At 38.6% G+C, this 21018-nt stretch overlaps 5 protein-coding genes across 6 annotated transcripts; 3 read left to right on the top strand and 2 right to left on the bottom strand.

Annotated features, from left to right (window-relative positions):
- Positions 1-127: 127 nt before the first annotated feature.
- On the bottom strand, positions 128-10953 carry LOC105398559 (RNA-binding protein RO60). 2 transcript variants are annotated; one of them, XM_048625909.1, is made up of 13 exons: positions 10867-10953; positions 10306-10610; positions 9955-10129; positions 9249-9407; positions 7586-7797; positions 6272-6477; positions 5830-5966; positions 5281-5412; positions 4767-4952; positions 4237-4370; positions 3706-3899; positions 3488-3544; positions 128-3016 (listed from the first exon to the last, which is right to left on the bottom strand). In XM_048625909.1, the coding sequence occupies exons 2-13, from the start codon at positions 10501-10503 to the stop codon at positions 2881-2883; spliced, it is 1926 nt and encodes a 641-aa protein (XP_048481866.1). In that variant the 5' UTR covers positions 10504-10610; positions 10867-10953; the 3' UTR covers positions 128-2880. The 2 variants fall into 2 exon arrangements, with proteins under 2 accessions (XP_048481866.1, XP_011568981.3); XM_011570679.3 differs by lacking the exon at positions 3488-3544 and having other exon boundaries at positions 3649-3899.
- Positions 10954-11118: 165 nt separating this feature from the next.
- On the top strand, positions 11119-12937 carry LOC105398558 (serine/threonine-protein phosphatase 6 catalytic subunit). The gene is given in 6 exon segments (NM_001309072.1): positions 11119-11330; positions 11445-11590; positions 11748-11889; positions 12066-12220; positions 12518-12630; positions 12718-12937. Coding segments are annotated over 6 exon segments (912 nt in total). The 5' UTR covers positions 11119-11165; the 3' UTR covers positions 12909-12937.
- An 877-nt stretch (positions 12938-13814) lies between these two features.
- Positions 13815-16209, top strand: LOC105398557 (glycine--tRNA ligase). Its single transcript, XM_011570677.3, has one exon. It carries the CDS (start codon positions 13926-13928, stop codon positions 16125-16127), a length of 2202 nt encoding a protein of 733 aa, XP_011568979.1. The 5' UTR covers positions 13815-13925; the 3' UTR covers positions 16128-16209.
- Positions 16210-17040: 831 nt separating this feature from the next.
- LOC105398556 lies at positions 17041-17939 on the top strand. The gene has a single exon (XM_011570676.3). It carries the CDS (start codon positions 17227-17229, stop codon positions 17803-17805), a length of 579 nt encoding a protein of 192 aa, XP_011568978.3. The 5' UTR covers positions 17041-17226; the 3' UTR covers positions 17806-17939.
- On the bottom strand, positions 17931-20871 carry LOC105398555 (E3 ubiquitin-protein ligase BRE1-like). The gene has a single exon (XM_011570675.3). The coding sequence runs from the start codon at positions 20736-20738 to the stop codon at positions 18786-18788; it is 1953 nt and encodes a 650-aa protein (XP_011568977.2). The 5' UTR covers positions 20739-20871; the 3' UTR covers positions 17931-18785.
- Positions 20872-21018: the final 147 nt, after the last annotated feature.

Below are 21018 nucleotides of genomic sequence, written 5' to 3'. Positions count from 1 at the left end.
AGTAGTAGTTTGTACAAAAAAAAGTTAAGTGTGTTAGTTGGTAGTTCCAAAAATTCACATCCGTAACAAGTTTGGAAGACTAAATTAAATAAAGTTAGAAAGATATAATGTGCGAAATAAAAATCACTTTTATACTAAAAGAGTTTATTAAACGTGAAACAAACATGCAAGTACATTTATTACTTATTACGATACTTCATACGGTGCTTTGATATGCTGGTGATGAATAAACGGTTATAATGACGAACTTAACACTAACAGATATCGGGAGGAAGTCATCATAACATAATTCAGTTTCTTTAGCGGGACGGATTTACTTTATGCACCTAAAAACAGTATCAGCCTACACAAAAAGGTAGTCTTGATTCTAAATTCACATTTTTAATTTCCTGAACGATTTAAATAGGCAGACATAAAATGCACAAGCAAACTTGTTTTCCAAAAAGCGCAATAAATTTCACAAACTGTAAAAAAATACATTTATAATGTATGGTTTCAAAACACCTTTTACGTATTGCTATTGATACAAGGTTTTACGAACAGTAGAACACTAACATTGGCTAAGTTTCCTATAAAACTTTATGATACGTTTGAGATTTCAAATGAAAACAACCCGTCCAATAATATCTTCAAGATTAGTTTCCAAAACACATTTTACATCACAGAATTTATTTTTTTGATACCTGACTAGTCACAGTTGTCTAAAAAAGGATTGAATCAATTTGGAAATTAATGAACAACTGTGTTAGTTTTACAAACAAAATATTTAAATAAACTGCTCAAAACTTAGTCCAACCGCAGAAAAGCATGATTAAATAACAGGAGTATAAAATCTTCCGATTCGGCAATACTAACAGACCATATAATCGTAAACGAAATATTAAATTAACAACATCGTAACTATTGCAAAACGCAATTTCGAGAAAGCATTTAGCTTGAATCATGAACACTTTCACATTGTTTTACAATTTACTTAAACCCGAGAGAGTACCAAGTGATCACAGATTTAGAAATACCGACAACTACAGTTCAATGTTTACTGTTGACCGATCTCGCTGCGGCTCCAACTATCGCTAAGCTGAATGAAATACTCAAACATGCTAATATAGACTCTGTGCTGCAAGGTTCCCAGTGGAACAATTTTGAGTAAATCGATGTGTCTGCAATGACAGGATCTAGAAGCATGCTTCGTTTCCATTACTTACTAAGTAAATTCAGATCAGGATCTGCTTCCCATTTGCAGTCAGTACTTTGTTATTAGTTAACACAAATGCAATATACTTTGGCAAATACACGTAAATTCATTGTCTTATTTAGTCACACGAGGTATTATAGTCATACTATAGTCACATACAAATATATAAGTTATGTACACATGCTTACAGATTTCATTTTCAAAGTACTGACATGAAAACATAAATGGGGGGAAATATACAACGTTGAAATGCTTTATTTTATTAATACACATAATAAATAAAACCAAGATATTTCTTTTCGTCCCCATTTAGATCGCTTACAGAATACGATACATAAATATTATCATCAAAAGCCAATTTTGAGAAAAGACAAAAAGACCCTGCTTTGATAATTCTTTCAAGCTAAAAGTATTGAAATAGTAAACTTAACAACTAGTCCTACATTAATTTCGTTTAAATAACATGCAAACGCTAAGCAACATTATGAACTACACGTAGCGTCAAACTATACCAAATGCAATGTTATGTACTTAAATAATTATGTAGACTTTTAAACCAGTTTGGCAAATGGTTATCCCACGAGATTATTAGTTATTTGCTTAGTTAGACAAGCGTTAGAAATTATATTTTTTATTGTCCTACGTTATCAGAATATCTTCAAAAGTTAACATTACTTAAAAACTTGTGCAAAATTAATAATAAACAAAACAATAACGGAGATCGGAACAAGTTTACTACTGAACAATCTAATGTAAGACACGCGCCGACAACGCTACATGAGGCGATCACATCCCTTCACTATTCTAATAATAAGTTATAGTATGGTATACAATACATTATAGCATGTTCCCTCAGACAGTATCTGCCTCATCAAAATTCAGAATTTTATGAAAATACTTTATCAAAACTCACAACTGGGTATGGAACACGTTAGTTAGTCATTCAAATTAAATGAAGTCTGCTCCAGTACTGAGGTAAAAAAGGTTTTCCGAAAGATTTATAGTTTAATACTATTAGAAACAAAAACAGTTCAAGATATTGCTGTGAAAGTGAGAAAACTTCGCACTACAGTATAGTAATACTGCCTGGAACTAAGCTCTCTACTACGAGCTTATAATTACAATACACACAGATACAACTGGAAGATGGCCGAGACCTAGCTCGGGCTTTAGTACAACAACAAGACATTACGACCGAACAAATAAAATAACAATAATGACAAACAAGTACATCAATAAGGTCAAAACAACTACCCAGTGATGGATAGTTTAAATATTTAAGTCATCACATCACTCGTTTACGTTTACGTTCCCTAGAATATCGATCACAATCATCATCTCTTAACTGATGTCAACAACTTTATAAGGCATCCATTCAAGACACTCAACCGATCAACGCATGTGAAGTTAGATGCTAAAATATATTAACTACCTCGAGTGAAGTTATGATAATTTACGTCAACGAAATAGTTTAACTATTCTTACGAATACAGTGCCTCTAGTGGCCACTATGATGAAACAAATGACAGAAGATGTGTGGAAGTTGACGCACTTTGCGTAAACCATCAACATTTCACTCGTGGCACATCTGCAAACAGTTAGCCAATGAGAGCGCAGCATTCGTCCGCAGCTAACTTCACACACGCGTCACGCACTCCACCGCCTATCTAGACTCGCCGTGGCTATTACTGGAACTGTCCCTTGACGAAGGCGTCGAGGACCTTGGGCACGTGCTCGTCGATGCCGACCACGTCCAGCACGCCGCGGTGCGAGCCGTCCGTCGAGCCCACGCGGTGCGACGCCAGCGACATCACCACCAGTCTGTGAAACAACGAATGTGAACGTAAAGGAAGAGCGTTTTAGGATGGGTGTGTTAATTGTCTGATAATTCAGCCAAATGGTAGGAGATTGAGAATAGCGGAAAAGCCGCTACTCTCACTTTCCTCCCGGTTGAATGATTATTATGCAGCGTAACTATGTGACTTATATAACAACAAAATCCACTCATTTACCATAAGGCATCTACCCTGCACCCCATCCATCCGTACCGGCGGGGGTGGTCCGTACCGGCAGCCGGGCCCACTAATGTCTACTTGTCACATCCCCATACAAACATAGTAAGCCATATCCACTCACTTAGCATTGGGCATCTTATCTCATCGTATCTCTCCAGCGCGCGCACCGGGCACCTGTCCTGCACCTCCTCAGTCGCCGGCGGAGGGCCGAACCGGCCGCCGAACCCACTGATTAGACACAGGACAATTTACCACAAAAACAAATGAAGCCACTCACTTAGCATTAGGCATCTTGGCGTGCGCGCGGTATCTCTCCAAGGCCCGCACCGGGCACCTATCCTGCACCTCCTCAGTCGCCGGCGGAGGCCCGTACCGGCCGCCGGACCTGCTAATATCTAACTAACAATACCATTTGCTACAAAAACAAATGAAACTCACTTAGCATTAGGCATCTTGGCGTGCGCGCGGTATCTCTCCAGCGCTCTCACCGGGCACCTGTCCTGGATATCATCGGTCGTAGGGGGTGGCCCGAATCGGCCGCCGGGCCCGCGGCCGCCTCGCGCCGCCACGTCCAGCTCCATGTAGCGCGTGGGCCGGTCGATCATGTTGATGAACACGTCGTACTTCTCCTTGCGCGTCATCGCCCACCGCATCGGCGCGTCTAGCTGCACCTTGCCCAGGTTCGCTTTCTGGGGATAGGGGGAGGAAAAACTTATATTTCGTTCCTTTTGTAAAAGTTTTTTTAGCGACTATACTATCGTCAGCTTTGCGGGCCGATGCTGTACATACATAGGCCTCCCCAAAAACACCAGTTTAAAAATGTCACAGTATGACCAGAATTCCTAGTTGCTTGATGCGCGTCCAGACACATCTTGCTGCTTCTACTAAAGCGGTACTACCGCAGCTGCTTGTGATACCTGTTTACAAGCACGGGACCCAGGACCAATAAAGCTGCGGAAATATAGCCGGAACTTTAGCCTAGACAATAAGTTTCTCATCTGTATCTATATCTGCGTGTATACTCACTCGCAGCACGAACTCTGCCTCCTCGATGGTGGTGAAGTTCTTCTCGAGCGCCACAGTCTGCAGCCCGTCGTCCGTGAACACGGCCAGCGTCGCCTGCTTCTCGCGCTTCAGCAGCTGCAGCGCCACAATGATTGCTGAAAACAACAATGTCTTGAATTAAGAAAGGTGCATGACAGGTGCCCCTTTAGTTGTTGTAAGTATTATGAGCGAGCAACATTCCTTATATACGGCCGGCACATCTCGGACAGTCTGCGACTAACAACTAAAGTGACCTGCCCATCCTTTCACCGCGGTCGCAGTACTCGCAGTGACTCTGGTGTACGTGTGACCGTCAGGTTAAGAAGAGATAGATAAGTATTGTTGTGACGACTACCTGTCTCGCTCGCTCTCATCGCGCCTGGAGTGTGAGTCCGACGAATCCTACTGCTAAAGCGAGCGACATACCGCCTACGGCCTACTTCTTCAGCTACTACCAATTTAGAATAGTCTAGAACTTTTTAAAATATTTTTTAGTGTTTGAAAAAACTTACCAGCATGTCCAGGCGTGACGTGCTTGTTGTAAAAGCACTCGGCCAGCAGATGCTTCTTGCTCTTCTTCTCGGGCGCGTCCGCGTCGCCGCCCGCCGCCGCCGCCGCCGCCGCCACCGCCGCGCCGTTCACCGCCTTCTTGCCCTTCTTGGCGTTGGGCACTGTGAAGCTCTTGCAGAAGTGCCGACCTGGAAATGAGAAGTTTATGATGGTATTGTATAGATCGGTTGATGAAAGAGAACAACTGGGCAAAAGTTATGTTCTATTTTATTATCTCCCTAACCTTTTGGCCGGTTTCTTGCGAATACATAGTAATGTCTACCTCGGCGTGTACGAAAATAGCCACTTTATCTGTCTCACTTCTGTGTCCATGAGATCATTGTGTCACTGTTTGTATCACCGCATTATTCGTGAACTACAATAATACACTCGGTAACAGTAGAGCACTGAACTGCACTGTATAAGATAGCAGAACACTGAACTGAGTTCTTCAATTGAGTTATGGGTAATATTTACCTTTAAACATGTGGTGTCTCATGTCGAGCGTGATGAGGTAGCGCGCGCCGGTGGGCGGCGTCAGCAGCCAGGTCTGGTCGATCAGCTTGCTCAGCGCCATCAGCACGGCCTGGTTCGGCGGCTGGTCGATACCTGGACGATATAGCTGTGTTAGTGTGATTGGTCGTAGGTGATGAAATGATAGGGAGGCATATCTTTCTTACATATACAAACATACATACACGCTCACGCCTGCCTCCCAGAGGGATAGGCAGAGATTATAGCATATCTTTTTTGTGTGTGTTCGGTTGTGTTTAGACATAAAAACGTTTATCAATGCTCGTCCGGTGCTGTGTCGAAAAATTGAGAAAGAAGAATGGAACTGACCATTCCTAAGCAATAAGTGAAAATAAGCCTTGTTTTGGGGATACCGATTGGACGGGATTCTTTGCAATACATATTTTCCACACTCCATACTTATTTACTGGAACATTCAAAGAGGTTGCATGTGTGTGCAGCGTCTCACTCACTCACCCCAGTAAATACTTGGCCTCCTTCTCACTCACTCACCCCAGTACTTGGCCTCCTTGGCGTGGCGGCGCGTGGCGGTCCACTGCCACAGCCCCGTGCTGCTGTCGAACACCTGCCGCGAGCGCCGCCGCTGCTCCTTCTCCAGCGACACTTTAGCCTTCTCGTGTTTCATTGGGCTGTTTGGAAACAAAATCAAATGTAAGTAAAAATTTAATTAAATTTGGCTATGAAATAATTGGCAGCTTGATAATATCAGAAATAATGATAGAATCAAAAATCTTATTAAATATATTTTTATAGCCTTGGCCCAAGTATCTTATAAACTTATTAATATTCCTCTTGTGGGATCTAAACAGATGATGGAGATGTAAAATTAAAGTCACTATGCTATCGCTATCGCTCTACAGTGACCACGTACATAATAGATACATAAAATATCTGACTCATAGTTTGCCAACTAAAATATCCAATAAACACATACCGGCACTTCTTCTTGTAGTTAGCGATGGTGATGTAGACCTCGAGCGGGGTGACCTTAGACTTGTTGACGACGTCATTGTTGTTGAGCAGCGACAGCAGCACGGCCGTGGTGGCGGAGTCGGCCGCCAGGAACCCCATGTTGTGGATGCGCTGGATGTTCCCCAGCAGCTCGCCCAAGCTCAGTTGGGGGAGCACTGCGTTCCATACCTGACGGGTAGTAGGTATAAGTTGGTTTTAGGGGGTAAAATAGGTATTTACGTTCTTGAAGAGTTGACTCATTCATTTTTGAGGGAACTCATCTATGTATAATTATAGGTTATTAAATTGGTACAGGGAGATGACAAAGTGGGAGTATTCTTTCCAAATTTGTATTCGATGAACAATTTGAATACAAAAGTTTCCTAACTAATATGTGCCAACCAAGTTTTTCAACCATGGACTAAATTTGGACAACATGGATTTAAATACTATTATGTATGTCGCAGGCATCTGGTTTAATCTCCTGTTTGATTGAACCGCTAGCCCGTTCATTGGATGACGCTATTCAGTTGTATGACTAGGCCGAACGTTGAATGTACAAGCGTCACGAAACGTCCAGCTAGTTAGCGGACTTAAAATCAGTCAGGTGGTGAATAAAACAAATATGGCGTCTAACAGCGAACAGCTGACACAAAAAGCACTTGTATTGTTATTTTTTGCAAATAAATTAGGTTTAAAGTGCGTTATTATGTTAAAATAGTGTGACAACATGGATTTACCTATTATTACACCGCCGGCGGATAGTTTCAAAGAAAAAAATCTGCCGATACTGGATAATTATGAACAACAATATCAAGGTACGTTTATTGTTATTGTTTAGTTAATTTGTGAGATGAGAGCTTTGTAACATAGTCTTTTTGTTGACTCTTGTCTGGTCATGTTCATCCTAAACAGAAATTACAAAGTTGCTATACTATATCCCATTTAACGACTTCGCTGAATAACGTTCAGTCAAGACGTTGGACGTTACAGTCAACCACTTGACGAGTTGTTCTTTAGTCATTCAACTGAATAGAGTCATCCAATGAACGGGCTAGCGGTTCAATCAAACAGGAGATTAAACCAGATGCCTGCGACATGTATATGGCATAAATCCTATTTATCTTTTGTTTTCTTCCAGTTACTCAATCACATATCCTAAAATAGCTATTTTATAGCTATTTCATACTTATGTTATTCATCACAACTAGGTATTGTGAAAAAACTATCATAGAGTTGTATTTGGTTCCACCTATTTACATAACCATGAAAGAATCATTCCACCCTTGACCCTTACTTCCTGCGAGGTGAGCAGATGTCCAGGCACGTGGTCGAGCGTGAACTGGTTCTCGGCGGCGATGGCGGCGGCGGCGGCCGGGTCCTCGCAGTGGCGCATGTCCTCCACGCGCTGGATGTACTCGAACACTGCCTGAGTACCCTCCTTATTGGCCATCAGCTGTTTAGCCCGCTTCAGCCCGAACAACGCGTATTTCACCACCGCGTGGCGAGCTGAAATTTTAATTACAAATAAATTATGTTGCTAACGGGTGAAGAAAAACCATTGGCAATGTGAGATGTGGTCGGATTTCATGGATGGGTTAATTTAGTTCAGTCCAATTATAAGTTGGAATGCTAGAAAATTATGTGTTGTTTTTTTGACAGTGATAGATTTACTGTTATGTTTTCCAGCTTCACCCAAAACTGGAATGTCTTACCATCTTACTATACCTCATTCGGGGAAAAGACGTAGTACTAAGAATATACGAAAGCATACGATTGGTCATAGATAAGACGCTAAGACGCGTTCACACTGTAGGTCATAATTTGTCTGTCGTTGCTCTCTGTACCGTTCGGACGTCTCCCGTGTATCCTCTCGCTCTCACCCTCGTCAAAAATGGACCACAGCTTTGAAAATTTTAATGAATCATTTATTATAAATGTAAATGATAGGAGTGATGAGTCGTCAGAAAGAGATTAATATTAAATATTATTATGAACATACACAATTTTATTTCCTACTCCATACTTTAATTCAGAAGTGTAGACACGGCTTTACAATTTTAGGTAATCACGTGGCCAAATGGGCGTGGCTAACTCATTTGTCGTCTTTGTCTTTTGTATGGAAATGTGGGACAAAGAGGGCGCTTTGCTACGTCGTTTCCCCGAATGAGGTATAGTAATTACCCTTTTTAACCGACTTCAAAAAAAGGAGGAGGTTCTCAATTCGTCGGGATTTTTTTTTATGTATGTTCACCGTTTACTCCGCCGTTTATGAACCGATTTTGAAAATTCTTTTTTTGTTGTATTGGGTTGAGCTCCCAGGTGGTCCCATTTTTTTCAGAATTTTATCTCAACCCCAAGGGTGGGTAAAGGGGTAAAATCAGGGTATGAATACTATGAATTTCCATTTTGGGCACATATTAACCGATTCTAATGAAATTAAGAACTTAAATATAGTTCTTATAACAAAAACATATGATGGTGACCTTGAGCTGATCTGATGATGGAAACGGAAGGCAGTCAGGGGAACTCCTCAACGGTATATAGCAACTACTTTGTGTTTAGGCTTGAATGATTCGTATTGATTAGTAGGACTTTTTGGTATCATTTCCACCTTACTTTTGATTGAAAATTATTGCAAATAAACTAAAAACTATAAAATAAAATAATAATTAAAAAAACAGACTTCAAAAAACCACTAAAATGTAAGAAATAATTTAAGGTTTACACAAATTCTACTTGTATGTGACAGTACAAATATACCTAAGCAGGTACTATTCTTTTTTGAAGTTGGTGCCATATTTCTTCAGATTACTTTGTCACCGCACCAACATCAAAATGGAACAGTTCCTGCTTAGGTATATTATTTTTTATTATATTGAGTGAGGTTTATGGGTGTTGATTGACTATGATGATACTTAAACCAAGTGTATTATGTAATAATCTGTTTTCATCCATACCATTATCATTCTCCTCGACTTTGAGATGGGACTTCCTGATGAGGGTCTTGTGCGAGCGGCCGTGGCGCGCGCGCACCCGCGTCACCTCCTGAGCCAGCTCCATGGGGTCCTTAGTGCAGTACCAGTTCCTCACACTCTTACACCATCCTTGGCCATTGCCTGAGTGTGAAAGTAATATTTTATTTATTTCAAACTAGCTTTACATTGCAAGGTTCTTATCATCATTAAAGGAGGTTCTCATGGGAATCCAGTATAAAAGTAGTAGCATTCATAGGTTTAGAGTAGTTTACATTATAATGATAAAAGATTTTATGAAATAACTTAAGTAGTATCAAAGATAGTTCAATACAAAGAAACAATTAAATGTAGGAAAGATTACAATTATAATATTAGTGTAAACCTTTGGTAGGTCTACAGTCCAGTCAATCCAGTTTTTATACTGCATTCTATAAAATTATATTGCAGTGTTATTGCACTGCAACAGGCTTTTATAATACATTTACATAGTATTATAAAAGCCTGTTTCATGATTTCTGGATAAAAGTATAAGCTGTATCAGTTTTTTTATATCTGTATGGTAAAAATCATACAAACATCTGATAAACTTTATCCAGACATTGCAATACAGGCTGTAAAAACATATTATACTGTTGCTATAAGCTCTGCAACTGTATCTTATTTGAATAAAGAACAGAAACGAACAAACCTGTTTTTAAAAGCCTAGTAAACTTGTTGAAGAGCATGAGTTGTTCCGGAGTGGTGCACACCTCCGCCGCTGCCTTGTACCCAGCCTCCTTCACCAGCTCTCCTCCAAGCATCAGGCATTTAGTGAGAGCAAATGCTATAGTCTCATAGCGAGTGTACCAGCCATCCTTGTAGGCCTGGAACGGAAATAAAAACACTGAGAACAAGGAGTAGCTAGTAGCTAGCCTTTCCTCAAACTAGCTAATATTAACTGCATTTGTAGGTACTTGCATGATAAGATACCACTGTTTTGAAATAAGTAAAATGTGCTACACTTGTATAATTTTGATGTTAGCAAATTTTTCTTACCCACCTTTACAATAAGGTTGACAATTTCTACATTTTCCTTGTCAGCTTGTAAGGCCTCATCAATTGCTTTCAGTTTGTCTGCTTCAAAGTACTTGTGTGTTGTCCAGCATCCAGGGAAGTATTTAGGTAGCTCCATCCCAGTGTGGATGTATCTGGTTATGCGATTGAGGTGCTGAGGATCCAGGGTCGGGGTAGCTGCCATGATTAACACCTCGCAATAAATTCAAAGAAAGTATATTCTTTTGAAAATAATTTCCACATGCAGCCCAAGTGTTCTTTGACGACCCAGCTGCTTGTATTCACGCCAACCTGAAACAACACAAAGCAGCCTGATTAATAAAGGGTGAGCATAAAATAGTTCCATCTGCATATGCTGCGTAAATAAACGCGCTTCCGTGCAATGTAGATGTGGCCAGAAAAAAGTACAATGGTGGTCAGTGGTCACGGTGACCAAGTAGAAGACAAATGTTATCACTGACTTAAACCACATGCATTTTCGACAATGATTTTTACATATCACCTGCTGTTATAAAACGTAATATATTTAATAATATTATTGAAATACCTCGTTTTCAAAATTTTATCGAAGTTGTTAGTTTGGCTGGTTGACATGAAATGAATGAATGAAATGATACTTACTTTTGACAAATAATAGGTAAATTCCCGTTTAGTTCGTTCGTTTGCTCCTTTTGTGTTTCATTCAATAATCTGTGTACATAAAATGTCACATGTCAGTGTCAGCTAACTGTCAAACATCGAAGAATTGTTTTTCTAGCCTCGCTGCCCTCGCTCGCTCTGGCAGAAACCGCAATCACAAAGAGAAATATCAAGAAAACTTTACTTTACTTGTGAAATATCATCAAAATGACCGACGTAGATAAATGGATCAGTATAGCCAAAAAATGCAAATACTTACCTGAGGATGATTTACGGGAATTGTGCAATATTGTATGTGATTTGTTACTAGAAGAACCCAATGTACAACCCGTACAGACACCAGTAACGGTTTGTGGAGACATACACGGCCAGGCAAGTGGGAATTAAGTACCTATTATTTTCACGACTACACCCTTCTCTCTCACAATGTTACTGTAGAAAGACCTACAAATGCTTACTTTAATTTGTTCATGAAATTGTTTACAGTTCTATGATTTAGAAGAACTATTCCATATAGGCGGGGAGGTGCCCCATACAAAGTACATATTTATGGGGGATTATGTTGATAGAGGCTACTACAGTCTTGAAACATTGACTCTACTTATGGCACTGAAGGCGAGATATCCTGACAGGTAATAGACCATTATCTTTCATGAGAATGTAAAAGTGATGTGTCACAAAGAATATTTTTCCTATCTTGGTGGACTTCATAATAGTGCTGGTTCTGGTGATATTTCTAAATTATTTAAAAAATTACTAAAAGGTTGACTTTGTTACTTGAAATTTCAGGATTGTACTTCTCCGAGGGAACCATGAAACTTGTCAGATCACCAAAGTGTATGGATTCTATGACGAGTGCCTCAACAAGTATGGAAATGCAAATGCATGGAAGGATTGCTGTCGAGTGTTTGACTTACTCACAGTTGCAGCTGTAAGTATGGACTGACCGTGATATTATAAAGTTTTATCATAACAATTTAGTATCACAAGTAAAAACACTAGACATATTTTCTACAGCTGCATTTATTTAAATATATTCGTACTATTTATTTTAAAATTATAAATTGAAATGCATTTATTAAATTAATTGCATAAATAATGTTTCAGTTGATAGATGAGACAGTGCTGTGTGTGCACGGTGGTCTGTCACCGGAGATATCAATGTTGGACCAGATCCGCTGTATAGACAGAAACCAGCAAATACCTCACAAGGGAGCCTTCTGTGACTTGCTGTGGTCAGATCCAGCTGATGTCAAAATGTGGTAAGTATAAATTTTGAGATGATACTTTTATTATGTCAGGAAAAAAATACACCTAAAACTTCACACTCAAGTCAAGTCATTCAAGTAGTACTTACTTGCCTAATTCTAAATTCTAATTAATATACAATTACTGCTTTTAGGGATAAGGCAGCCTCTTGTATAATTCCTACTGTACTAATTCATTTTTCATTTTTGTTTTATATTGATCATGTAATGACTGTTGCCAAATCTTGCATAAGCTAAAGATTTACTATACATTAATATTTAAGGTATATTCAATTTATTTTCTTGTTGCAGGAAAGTGAGTCCCAGAGGCGCTGGTTGGCTATTTGGGAGTTATGTGACTGAAATGTTTATAAACTTGAACAATTTAAACCTTATCTGCAGAGCTCATCAGCTTGTGAATGAAGGTAATTCAATATTTTACATAAATTCTTGACGCACTATTTGTACTGTTACTAAAAATGATTCTTACTTTGTTTAACTTACTGTTACAGGTTACAAATACATGTTTGACAAGCGCCTAGTTACAATATGGTCAGCCCCAAACTATTGCTACCGCTGTGGCAATGTGGCCTCAATAATGGAATTCAAAACAGTAAATGAAAGAAATGCCAAGCTGTTTCAAGCAGTGCCTGAGAGTGAGCGTGAAGTACCACCACAAAACACAACACCTTATTTTCTTTAAGTGCTAAGAAATGTTATTATAGTATTCCCCTACTTAAGTGTACAATCTGTTTATATTACATTATTGCTTATCACTACTCCACTTGTCTTATTCATGCCTGAAAACTCTTGATGATAACTTATTTCAGTTTATTCAGGTGATCAGCGCGCAGCGCCAGTGATGAGTTCTGATTAATTTCGTCACCAATGTGCATAAAATCCATTACATACTTATGGGTTTAGTCCGTAACTACTAAGACTATATCACCTAAATATAATATTTCTTATCATGCATTTATTTAATACTGCCTAGATAAGTGTGAGGCCCTATTAGTGCGTTGCGTTGCGTCGCCCCAAAGAAACGATCTTCCTAACGTCACAAAAATGTATGGCAGCGACGTCTCTGCGACGACGCAACGTATTGGGGCCTCGCCCTAAGGAATAGTCTTAAGCTGCGTACAGACCGGGCCAACGAACGCCAACGGTTATCCCAACGATGGATATGTATCATACAGTGTGTCGGCCCCTTAAGATGCCTTAGCGGTCGTAGTATTTTTTTTTTATTTTGTTGTTTTATTTCATCCTGGGAACATACGAAACGAAAATATTACGCTGAGCTCTTCAAACATGGCAGTTAGTGGTAAAAGCCGCGTCCGACGGTGTGTCGGCACTTTGAATGTTATAAACAAAATATGAAATTTTATTATCCTCGCAACTGGTAGAAATAATTTATGACTATAAATTGTCCTGTTTTAACTTTCTTTCGTCATTGGTAGTAATTATTACTTTCATGGTTTTAACTAATAAAATGTCAATACATCTATTTCGTTTCCCCGTAGTTATTATTGTCAACTTGAACGTAGCCTTTATGTGTATAAATAATGTACTCTGTGCTTTATGTCATGAATGATATGTCAAACTGTCAACTGTCAATGTCATTAGCTTCCACGCGATCGTTGCATTGCGTACAGTTTTCATTTCATCATTCTGAAAAAGCTAATTTATTCGCCAACAGATGTACAACATCTGTTTCTGATAAATGAAAAAGTTATTCGCGCTAGTTTATCAGTGTAGTGCATTTAGAAAACACTTACCCGTCGTCCACAACCAGCTAAGATTCTCTCACGATCTTCAGCAGTGGGGCAGTAAGAAAACTCACCGAAAGATTAAAATACCGAATCCCTTTCGAGAAGTAATTATGGCTGATCCGAAAGTTGAAGAAATCCTGGCACCCTTGCGTGCGCTCGTCAAAGAACAAGGAGACTTAGTTCGAAAACTCAAACAAGAAAAGGCTCCTGAAATAGACATCAAAAAAGCTGTTGCCGAGTTGAAGACCAGGAAAAAAGTTTTAGAGGATAAAGAACTCGCATTGGCTCCATCTGAAGAATTGTTTGACCGCTCCAAAATGGAAGACCTTATAAAGAGAAGATTCTTCTATGATCAATCTTTTGCTATTTATGGTGGCATAACTGGCCAATTTGACTTTGGGCCCATGGGATGTGCATTAAAAAGCAACATGATTCAACTGTGGAGAAAATACTTCATTCTCCAAGAACAGATGTTGGAAGTTGATTGTTCCATACTGACACCTGAACCTGTGCTCAAAGCATCTGGACATGTAGAGAGGTTTGCAGATTTGATGACTAAAGACATTAAAACTGGGGAATGTTTCAGGCTAGATCACCTGATCAAAGCTCATCTTGAAAAAATTAAAAGTGAAAAGAACACCAAGAATGAGTTAAAAGCAGAAATTGAAGATATTCTGGTTAAACTTGATGGTATGACTGCAGATGAAATGTCAGCACTAATGAAGAGGTTTGACATGAAGTCTCCAGTCAGTGGCAATGAACTTACACCTCCAATTGAATTCAATCTCATGTTCAACACCCAGATTGGGCCTTCCGGACTTGTAAAAGGCTTTCTGAGACCTGAAACAGCCCAAGGAATATTTGTCAACTTTAAACGCTTGCTGGAGTTCAACCAAGGCCGCCTGCCATTTGCAGCAGCCCAAATTGGAAACTCATTCAGAAATGAGATTTCACCTCGTTCTGGCTTATTGAGAGTTAGAGAATTTACCATGTGTGAGATTGAGCACTTCTGTGATTCAAAAGACCACCCAAAGTTTGAATCAGTCAAAGATACACCCATGCTGTTGTACTCTGCAGATAACCAAGAACAGGGAAGGCCTGCTGAAATAGTAACTATTGGAGAGGCAGTTTCTAAAGGAATTGTCAATAATGAAACACTGGGTTACTTTATGGCTAGAATCCATTTATATTTGTTGGCAGTAGGCATTGACCCCAAGAAGTTGAGGTTCAGACAACATATGGGAAATGAAATGGCTCATTATGCATGTGACTGTTGGGATGCTGAGTGCTTGTCGAGCTATGGGTGGATAGAATGTGTTGGCTGTGCTGATAGATCAGCCTATGACTTGACTCAACACAGCAAGGCTACAAGTGTGAGACTAGCTGCAGAAAAGAAACTACCAGCTCCAAAGCAAATAGAAGTGGTTGAAGCTGTGGCTAACAAAGCTGCTATTGGTAAGGCATTCAAGAAAGATGCCAAGGCCATAAATGATGCCTTAGCCAATATGGATAATGTGGCCCTAGAGGAGCTTCAGCAGAAACTGAATGATTCTGGAGAATATGCACTGGTGACTCCTAACGGTGAGTTTAAATTGACTCCAGATCTTGTTAGTGTGAAGAAGACCCAAAAAACAGTCCATGTGGAAGAAATAATTCCAAGTGTAATAGAGCCTTCCTTTGGTGTTGGCAGAATCCTCTATTGCATACTGGAACATAACTTCAAGATGAGAGAAGGTGATGAACAAAGGACCTATTTTGCCTTACCTCCCACAGTTGCACCAATGAAATGTGCAGTCTTACCTCTGAGTGGTAACAATGAGTTCCAGCCATTTGTGAAAGAACTGTCGCAAGAGCTGACCATGGTAGATGTTTCTCATAAAGTGGATGATTCCTCAGGCTCCATTGGGCGCAGATACGCAAGAACGGATGAACTAGGTGTCCCATATGCTATAACTGTTGATTTTGATACAATCAAAGAACCTCATTCTGTTACCCTGAGGGAAAGAAACAGCTTGAGCCAAGTCCGGCTGCCACTGGCTGATGTTCCAGCTGTTGTGAGAGATCTTTCAAACAGTAAGGTGTCATGGAATGACATTGAACAGAAATATCCCAAGTTTGAACAACAAGAAAATGCTAAGGGAGTTGCTGCTTAAGTCTAACAATGATGACAAAATATTGTTTATTCAGCTGCATTTGTATTAAGTTTATCACTGAAATATAGTTGCTTATTTATTCCGTTATGGCTTTTATTTTACTCCCTATAAAATACCATAGCAACCTTTGCTGCCTATGTAGGTATCTAGAATAATAAATTAATAAACTATCTTTATTCTAGTTAAAAAAAGGAAAAACAGGCCTATTATCATGTGATGACTCACTGCATCATCGTTTATCTTTTTCACCTCATGTGAGTGAGTGAGTAGAATAGTAAGAGCTTCTCCTCAGTAAGCACTTATTATGTTCCTCGGATAACCGTTGGCGTTCGTTGGCCCGGTCTGTCCGCAGCTTTGAAACACCCAAGGGACATAGGTAGGTACTTCTCTAAAGCTGCGTACAGACCGGCCCAACGAACGCCAACGGTTATCCGAGGAACATAATAAGTACTTTTATATAATTTTTTATATAATTTTTTATTTTAAGTAGTCTTAGATAATTTACGAATGTTGTGTACACCTTTAATTGGCTTCTATAACGAAATTTTAATTTTAATATCTGTTTTAAAAATGTTAGTTATATAAGCTGCTGGTGTTCCAGTTGAAATAAATAAAAAATAAATAAACGCCCAACGGTGGATATTAATCATACATAATACAGGGCAGATTGCAGCAACGAAGGTCAACGAAACCCGTTTGTTTGGCCGGTCTGTACGCAGCTTAACGAGAACGAAACACTTGACTAGTGAAAGGAGCTCAGAATAATAACGGCCTAGTGAGAAATTTTAATTTTTGGTTCTGTGATTGAAAACAACACCAACTAAACTAGTTGTCAACAATGACGAAAGAAAACGTCATTGGTTGTCAAAACCAAAAGCCAAAATGACAATGACAGCTTATGAAGTCATATGATGGTCATATGTTACGCTGTCTTTGTTTTGTTATAAAATTAAATTGTAAATAAAATAAATATTTTTCAGTTACCACTTACCATTCAGCATTGATTTAAATCATTAGAAGATTTACTGTAGGTATTAAATTTTAAATAATGAATTGAGGGTTTTGGTTGATTGTGGTAAAACTGAAAAATTCTGATCTGATGAGTTTGGATGCGGAAGAAGCTAACGAAACCCAGCAACTAATGCAGCATGAAGGTGAAGACGAAGAGCACAGAGTTGCTCAGCCCGCGGCCTCGCCGGTGACCAGCGTCAAAATGTCGAGTGGAGCTGCTAGCTGCACATCAAAAAATCCCGAAAAACTATTCACCAATACTGGCACCAATAGTTTACATGAGTCCTCCAAAGTCTCATATATTAACGAAAGACGATTACACAGAGAGGTCATGCGGTCTAACAACAACACCAAACCAAAGAATATTCCTAAAGATGCCCCTGATGTAAAACATATGGAGAAATCATTACTGGAGCTACTAGATGACTTCCATACAGGAAAACTGAGTGCTTTTGGTTCCGGCTGCAGCATGGAGCAAATGATCAACATCAGAGACCAGCAGGAGCGCCTTGCTAGATTGCACTTCAAGCTTTGTGCTGATGTGGAAAAGCCAACAGAAGATAGTTTTGACAATTCAGCTGCTCGTGATAAAATGGCTCAGTTGGTGCATAGTCTTGAGCAACTATCTGATTCAATTGAACACTTGCAAACTGGAAATAGTACCTAATTCGGATTCAAATATACTTTTGGGAAGAACCCTATGGAATCTCTTCAGGTCAGACCTGTTGTGAAAATAAGTTTAAAAATATGTTATTTCTAAAGATGGGATGTATTATAAAATAAAGTAATCAATTAATCAAATAGTATTTATTCATTAACCCGCATTATTAATTCAAAATATTAAAATGTACTTTTTAAATCACAGATTTTATAATTAAAACATAAGAATTAACCGTTTATCAGGTACCTTCATGACATTGGTAAAATTAATAATGAATAACAAACAAGACACATGTTCTAAAAGTGCACTGGATAGCCATAGCGTAAGTTATTATGAGGTGTTCTACCAAGCTCTGTAGAACCACTTTTAGGACATATTTTAACCCTGGTTTTACTGTTTAACCACTCACATCCTGGGAAATTTGAAACAATTATAGGTGTAAACATGGATCATCAGTGGGATGTGAGTAGTTAAACAATAAAACCAGGAAAAAAAAATTTTTGAAATTCAACTAATGACAGTAAAGTTGTTTGGAAAATAATTATCTAATAGTTACCTACATATTACAAATTTATAGCATCTTTATCTTTATACTTTTGTAATGTTAAGTGTTTCACATCATTATGATTGTGATACTGATAAAGAACATACAATTATACATATACCTACAATAGCAAATGACATCAACACTTGATATTGAAAAACAACAGACATTTATTTTCACAGAAATTTTACCTATAGGTTGTCAATTTTGTACCTACAAAAAAGTACCTGCATGTTTTAAAATAACACTTTAGTTGACATTAAAAAAATTAAAACCTTTAACAACATCCTAGAAACATTAGAAAAATGGATGTGGCATGAAATTTTTTGATATTAAATATAAATTATTACAATGGAAACAAATTACGGAATTATCAATTCAATTAAATACTATTAAAATCAGCATCATCATAAAACCACTTATTGGTAACACAAAATATTGATTATAAAAATAGTTGGTGAAATCCAGCACCTCTTAAAGCTTTCCTACAGGTTGGGCATTTTTTCCCACCGGTCTTTGTTGCCGCCTGTATACAAGGCATACAGAATATGTGGCCACAGATTGTTGATGCAACAGTTCTGTTGGAGAGATTCTCCATACATATTGGGCAGTCTCCTATATTTCTTACAGGTGTATTTGGACTTGCGGGTTGAGGTGGGGCTGAAGAGGCAGCTACAGCTCTTGTTTTTTTTGGTCTACCCCTCTTTTGCGGTGTTATATTATTTGTATGGACATTGTCATCCAAGACACTATTAACTAATATCACAGAATTATCAGGAGGCATGTTTTGTACACTTAGGCTATTGTCAGATATTGAAGTGGGCACAACAGAAACTGAATCATCAAGTCTAGTGCTATCATCTAATTCTATTGTATCAATAACATTTCCATTTTGTCTTTGCAAGAATGCATTTCCAATAGACTGAGCTAATGCCACTACAGTATTAATCACTCCTTTAAACAGGTTTTGGTCAGCTGAGTTGGACAAGTCTATTGTTTCAATAGGTTTTGAATTTATTGCTGAACAACTGTTTCCAACCCCTTTTGGTTTTTGATTCCTAAAGAAATCAGTTACTATGCCCTCAATAGAATTTCTCTTTGTATTTGTGACTGTACAATCCTTGGATTCACTTGTGTCAACTTTTTCAATTTTGGTGGTATTTGGCTCAACTAAGGTGACTACATCATCATTAGACTTTTTGTACTTTTCAATTATTGATTTATTTTCAGCTATGACATCATCAACATCTATTATTTCACAATCAGTATCATTATATGTTTGGTCAACATCAATTATGATTGAGCTGTACATGTCATCTTCAAAGACATCAGGGGAAGGTGGAGGTGGAGAATGTTTGATTTCTATGATATCTGATTTGGGCCCTTGCTCATTACTATTTGTGTTTGGTATTTCATCATCTACTATGATGGTTTCACATGGTACATCAATAACTTCTACATCATTTTCTGGGACATTTGTCACAGAATTATCTTCCATCAAGCTTTCATGATACCTCATGTCATTTTGTATAAATGTGTCATTATCTTTGGAGGTACTTGGAAGTGGAGAAAATGATCTTAATTTCGTATTGGGAGATGGTGAATTACAATATGTTACTGTTTTATTACTATCACCACTGTTATCACTTTGCAAGTCAACATTCTCATATTTTTTCCACATTGCTGCTATTTCTTCACTTTTTGGGTTGAAAATTGACTTTGATATTGATTGACCATTAGCTGATCTTTTAGAGCGCTTCACAGGACAATCATCTTCTGAATCTGTGTTTGATTTTGGCTCCTCAATGCCGAACTTTTCAAAAGATGTACCTATAGCAACACTGGAACGCCAGTTAGCTATTTGATGACGATCTTTACACCCAACTATGTATGGCTGGTCTGGTTTCTTTCGTTTTTTTGGTGGCACAACAGGTGGAGGAGGTGCATCATCTGGCAAGATATTCTTTGAAATGATTTCCATTACTTTTTCCGATAATACTTTTAATGTGGTGGGTGAAGTGAGTTTTTCCTCGCTAATACAAATTGGAACTTCTGGAGTTTTGCATCTATCCTGGGGTGCAGTCGACGTGGAAGGTGTCTCCTCATCACCATCGGAATCATCAAACATTCTTTCCAACTCAGCTAATGACGGCATTGGTTTGCCATTAGGACAAACCCTTGGTTGAGTGCTTTTGGAGTTACTCCGAGTTCTAGATTTCGAAGCTAATTTCTCAGACAGTTGTTTGGACATTGCAATTTTTTCTACACATGTTTTTCTAGTTTTTTTTGGTTTTGGTGTGGTATTTTGGTTCGGTTCAGAATTTTGATCCTTTTTAGACTTACGCTTTTTGGTATTAACTTTCTTGTCATCTTTCTCGGCTTTAGGTCTGGCCATGTTAATCGTAGAACGATAAACTTATATTCAATATCATATAAATCCAATTTCTCACGTAAACAAGTTAGGTATTTTCAATGTAAAATTGATCTTGGAAATACGAAATCTTGTCTAAACACGCTCAAGTTCAAGTTTAAATTGTAAAAAAAAAACAAACTCCAGAGTCCGTGCACTCCGTGAGTCCAAGACATAATTTTTTTGTTCTGTGGTGTTTGACTTAAAGGCACCGACACATTAGCGGACGGGGCTTTGTCGTTCAGCTTTCAGACGAGATGTCCGA

Source organism: Plutella xylostella, chromosome 15, assembly GCF_932276165.1.
Source record: "Plutella xylostella chromosome 15, ilPluXylo3.1, whole genome shotgun sequence".
NCBI lineage: Eukaryota > Metazoa > Arthropoda > Insecta > Lepidoptera > Plutellidae > Plutella > Plutella xylostella.
The sequence above is the reverse complement of the archived record's forward strand: the minus strand, read 5'-3'. Positions and strand labels throughout refer to the sequence as shown.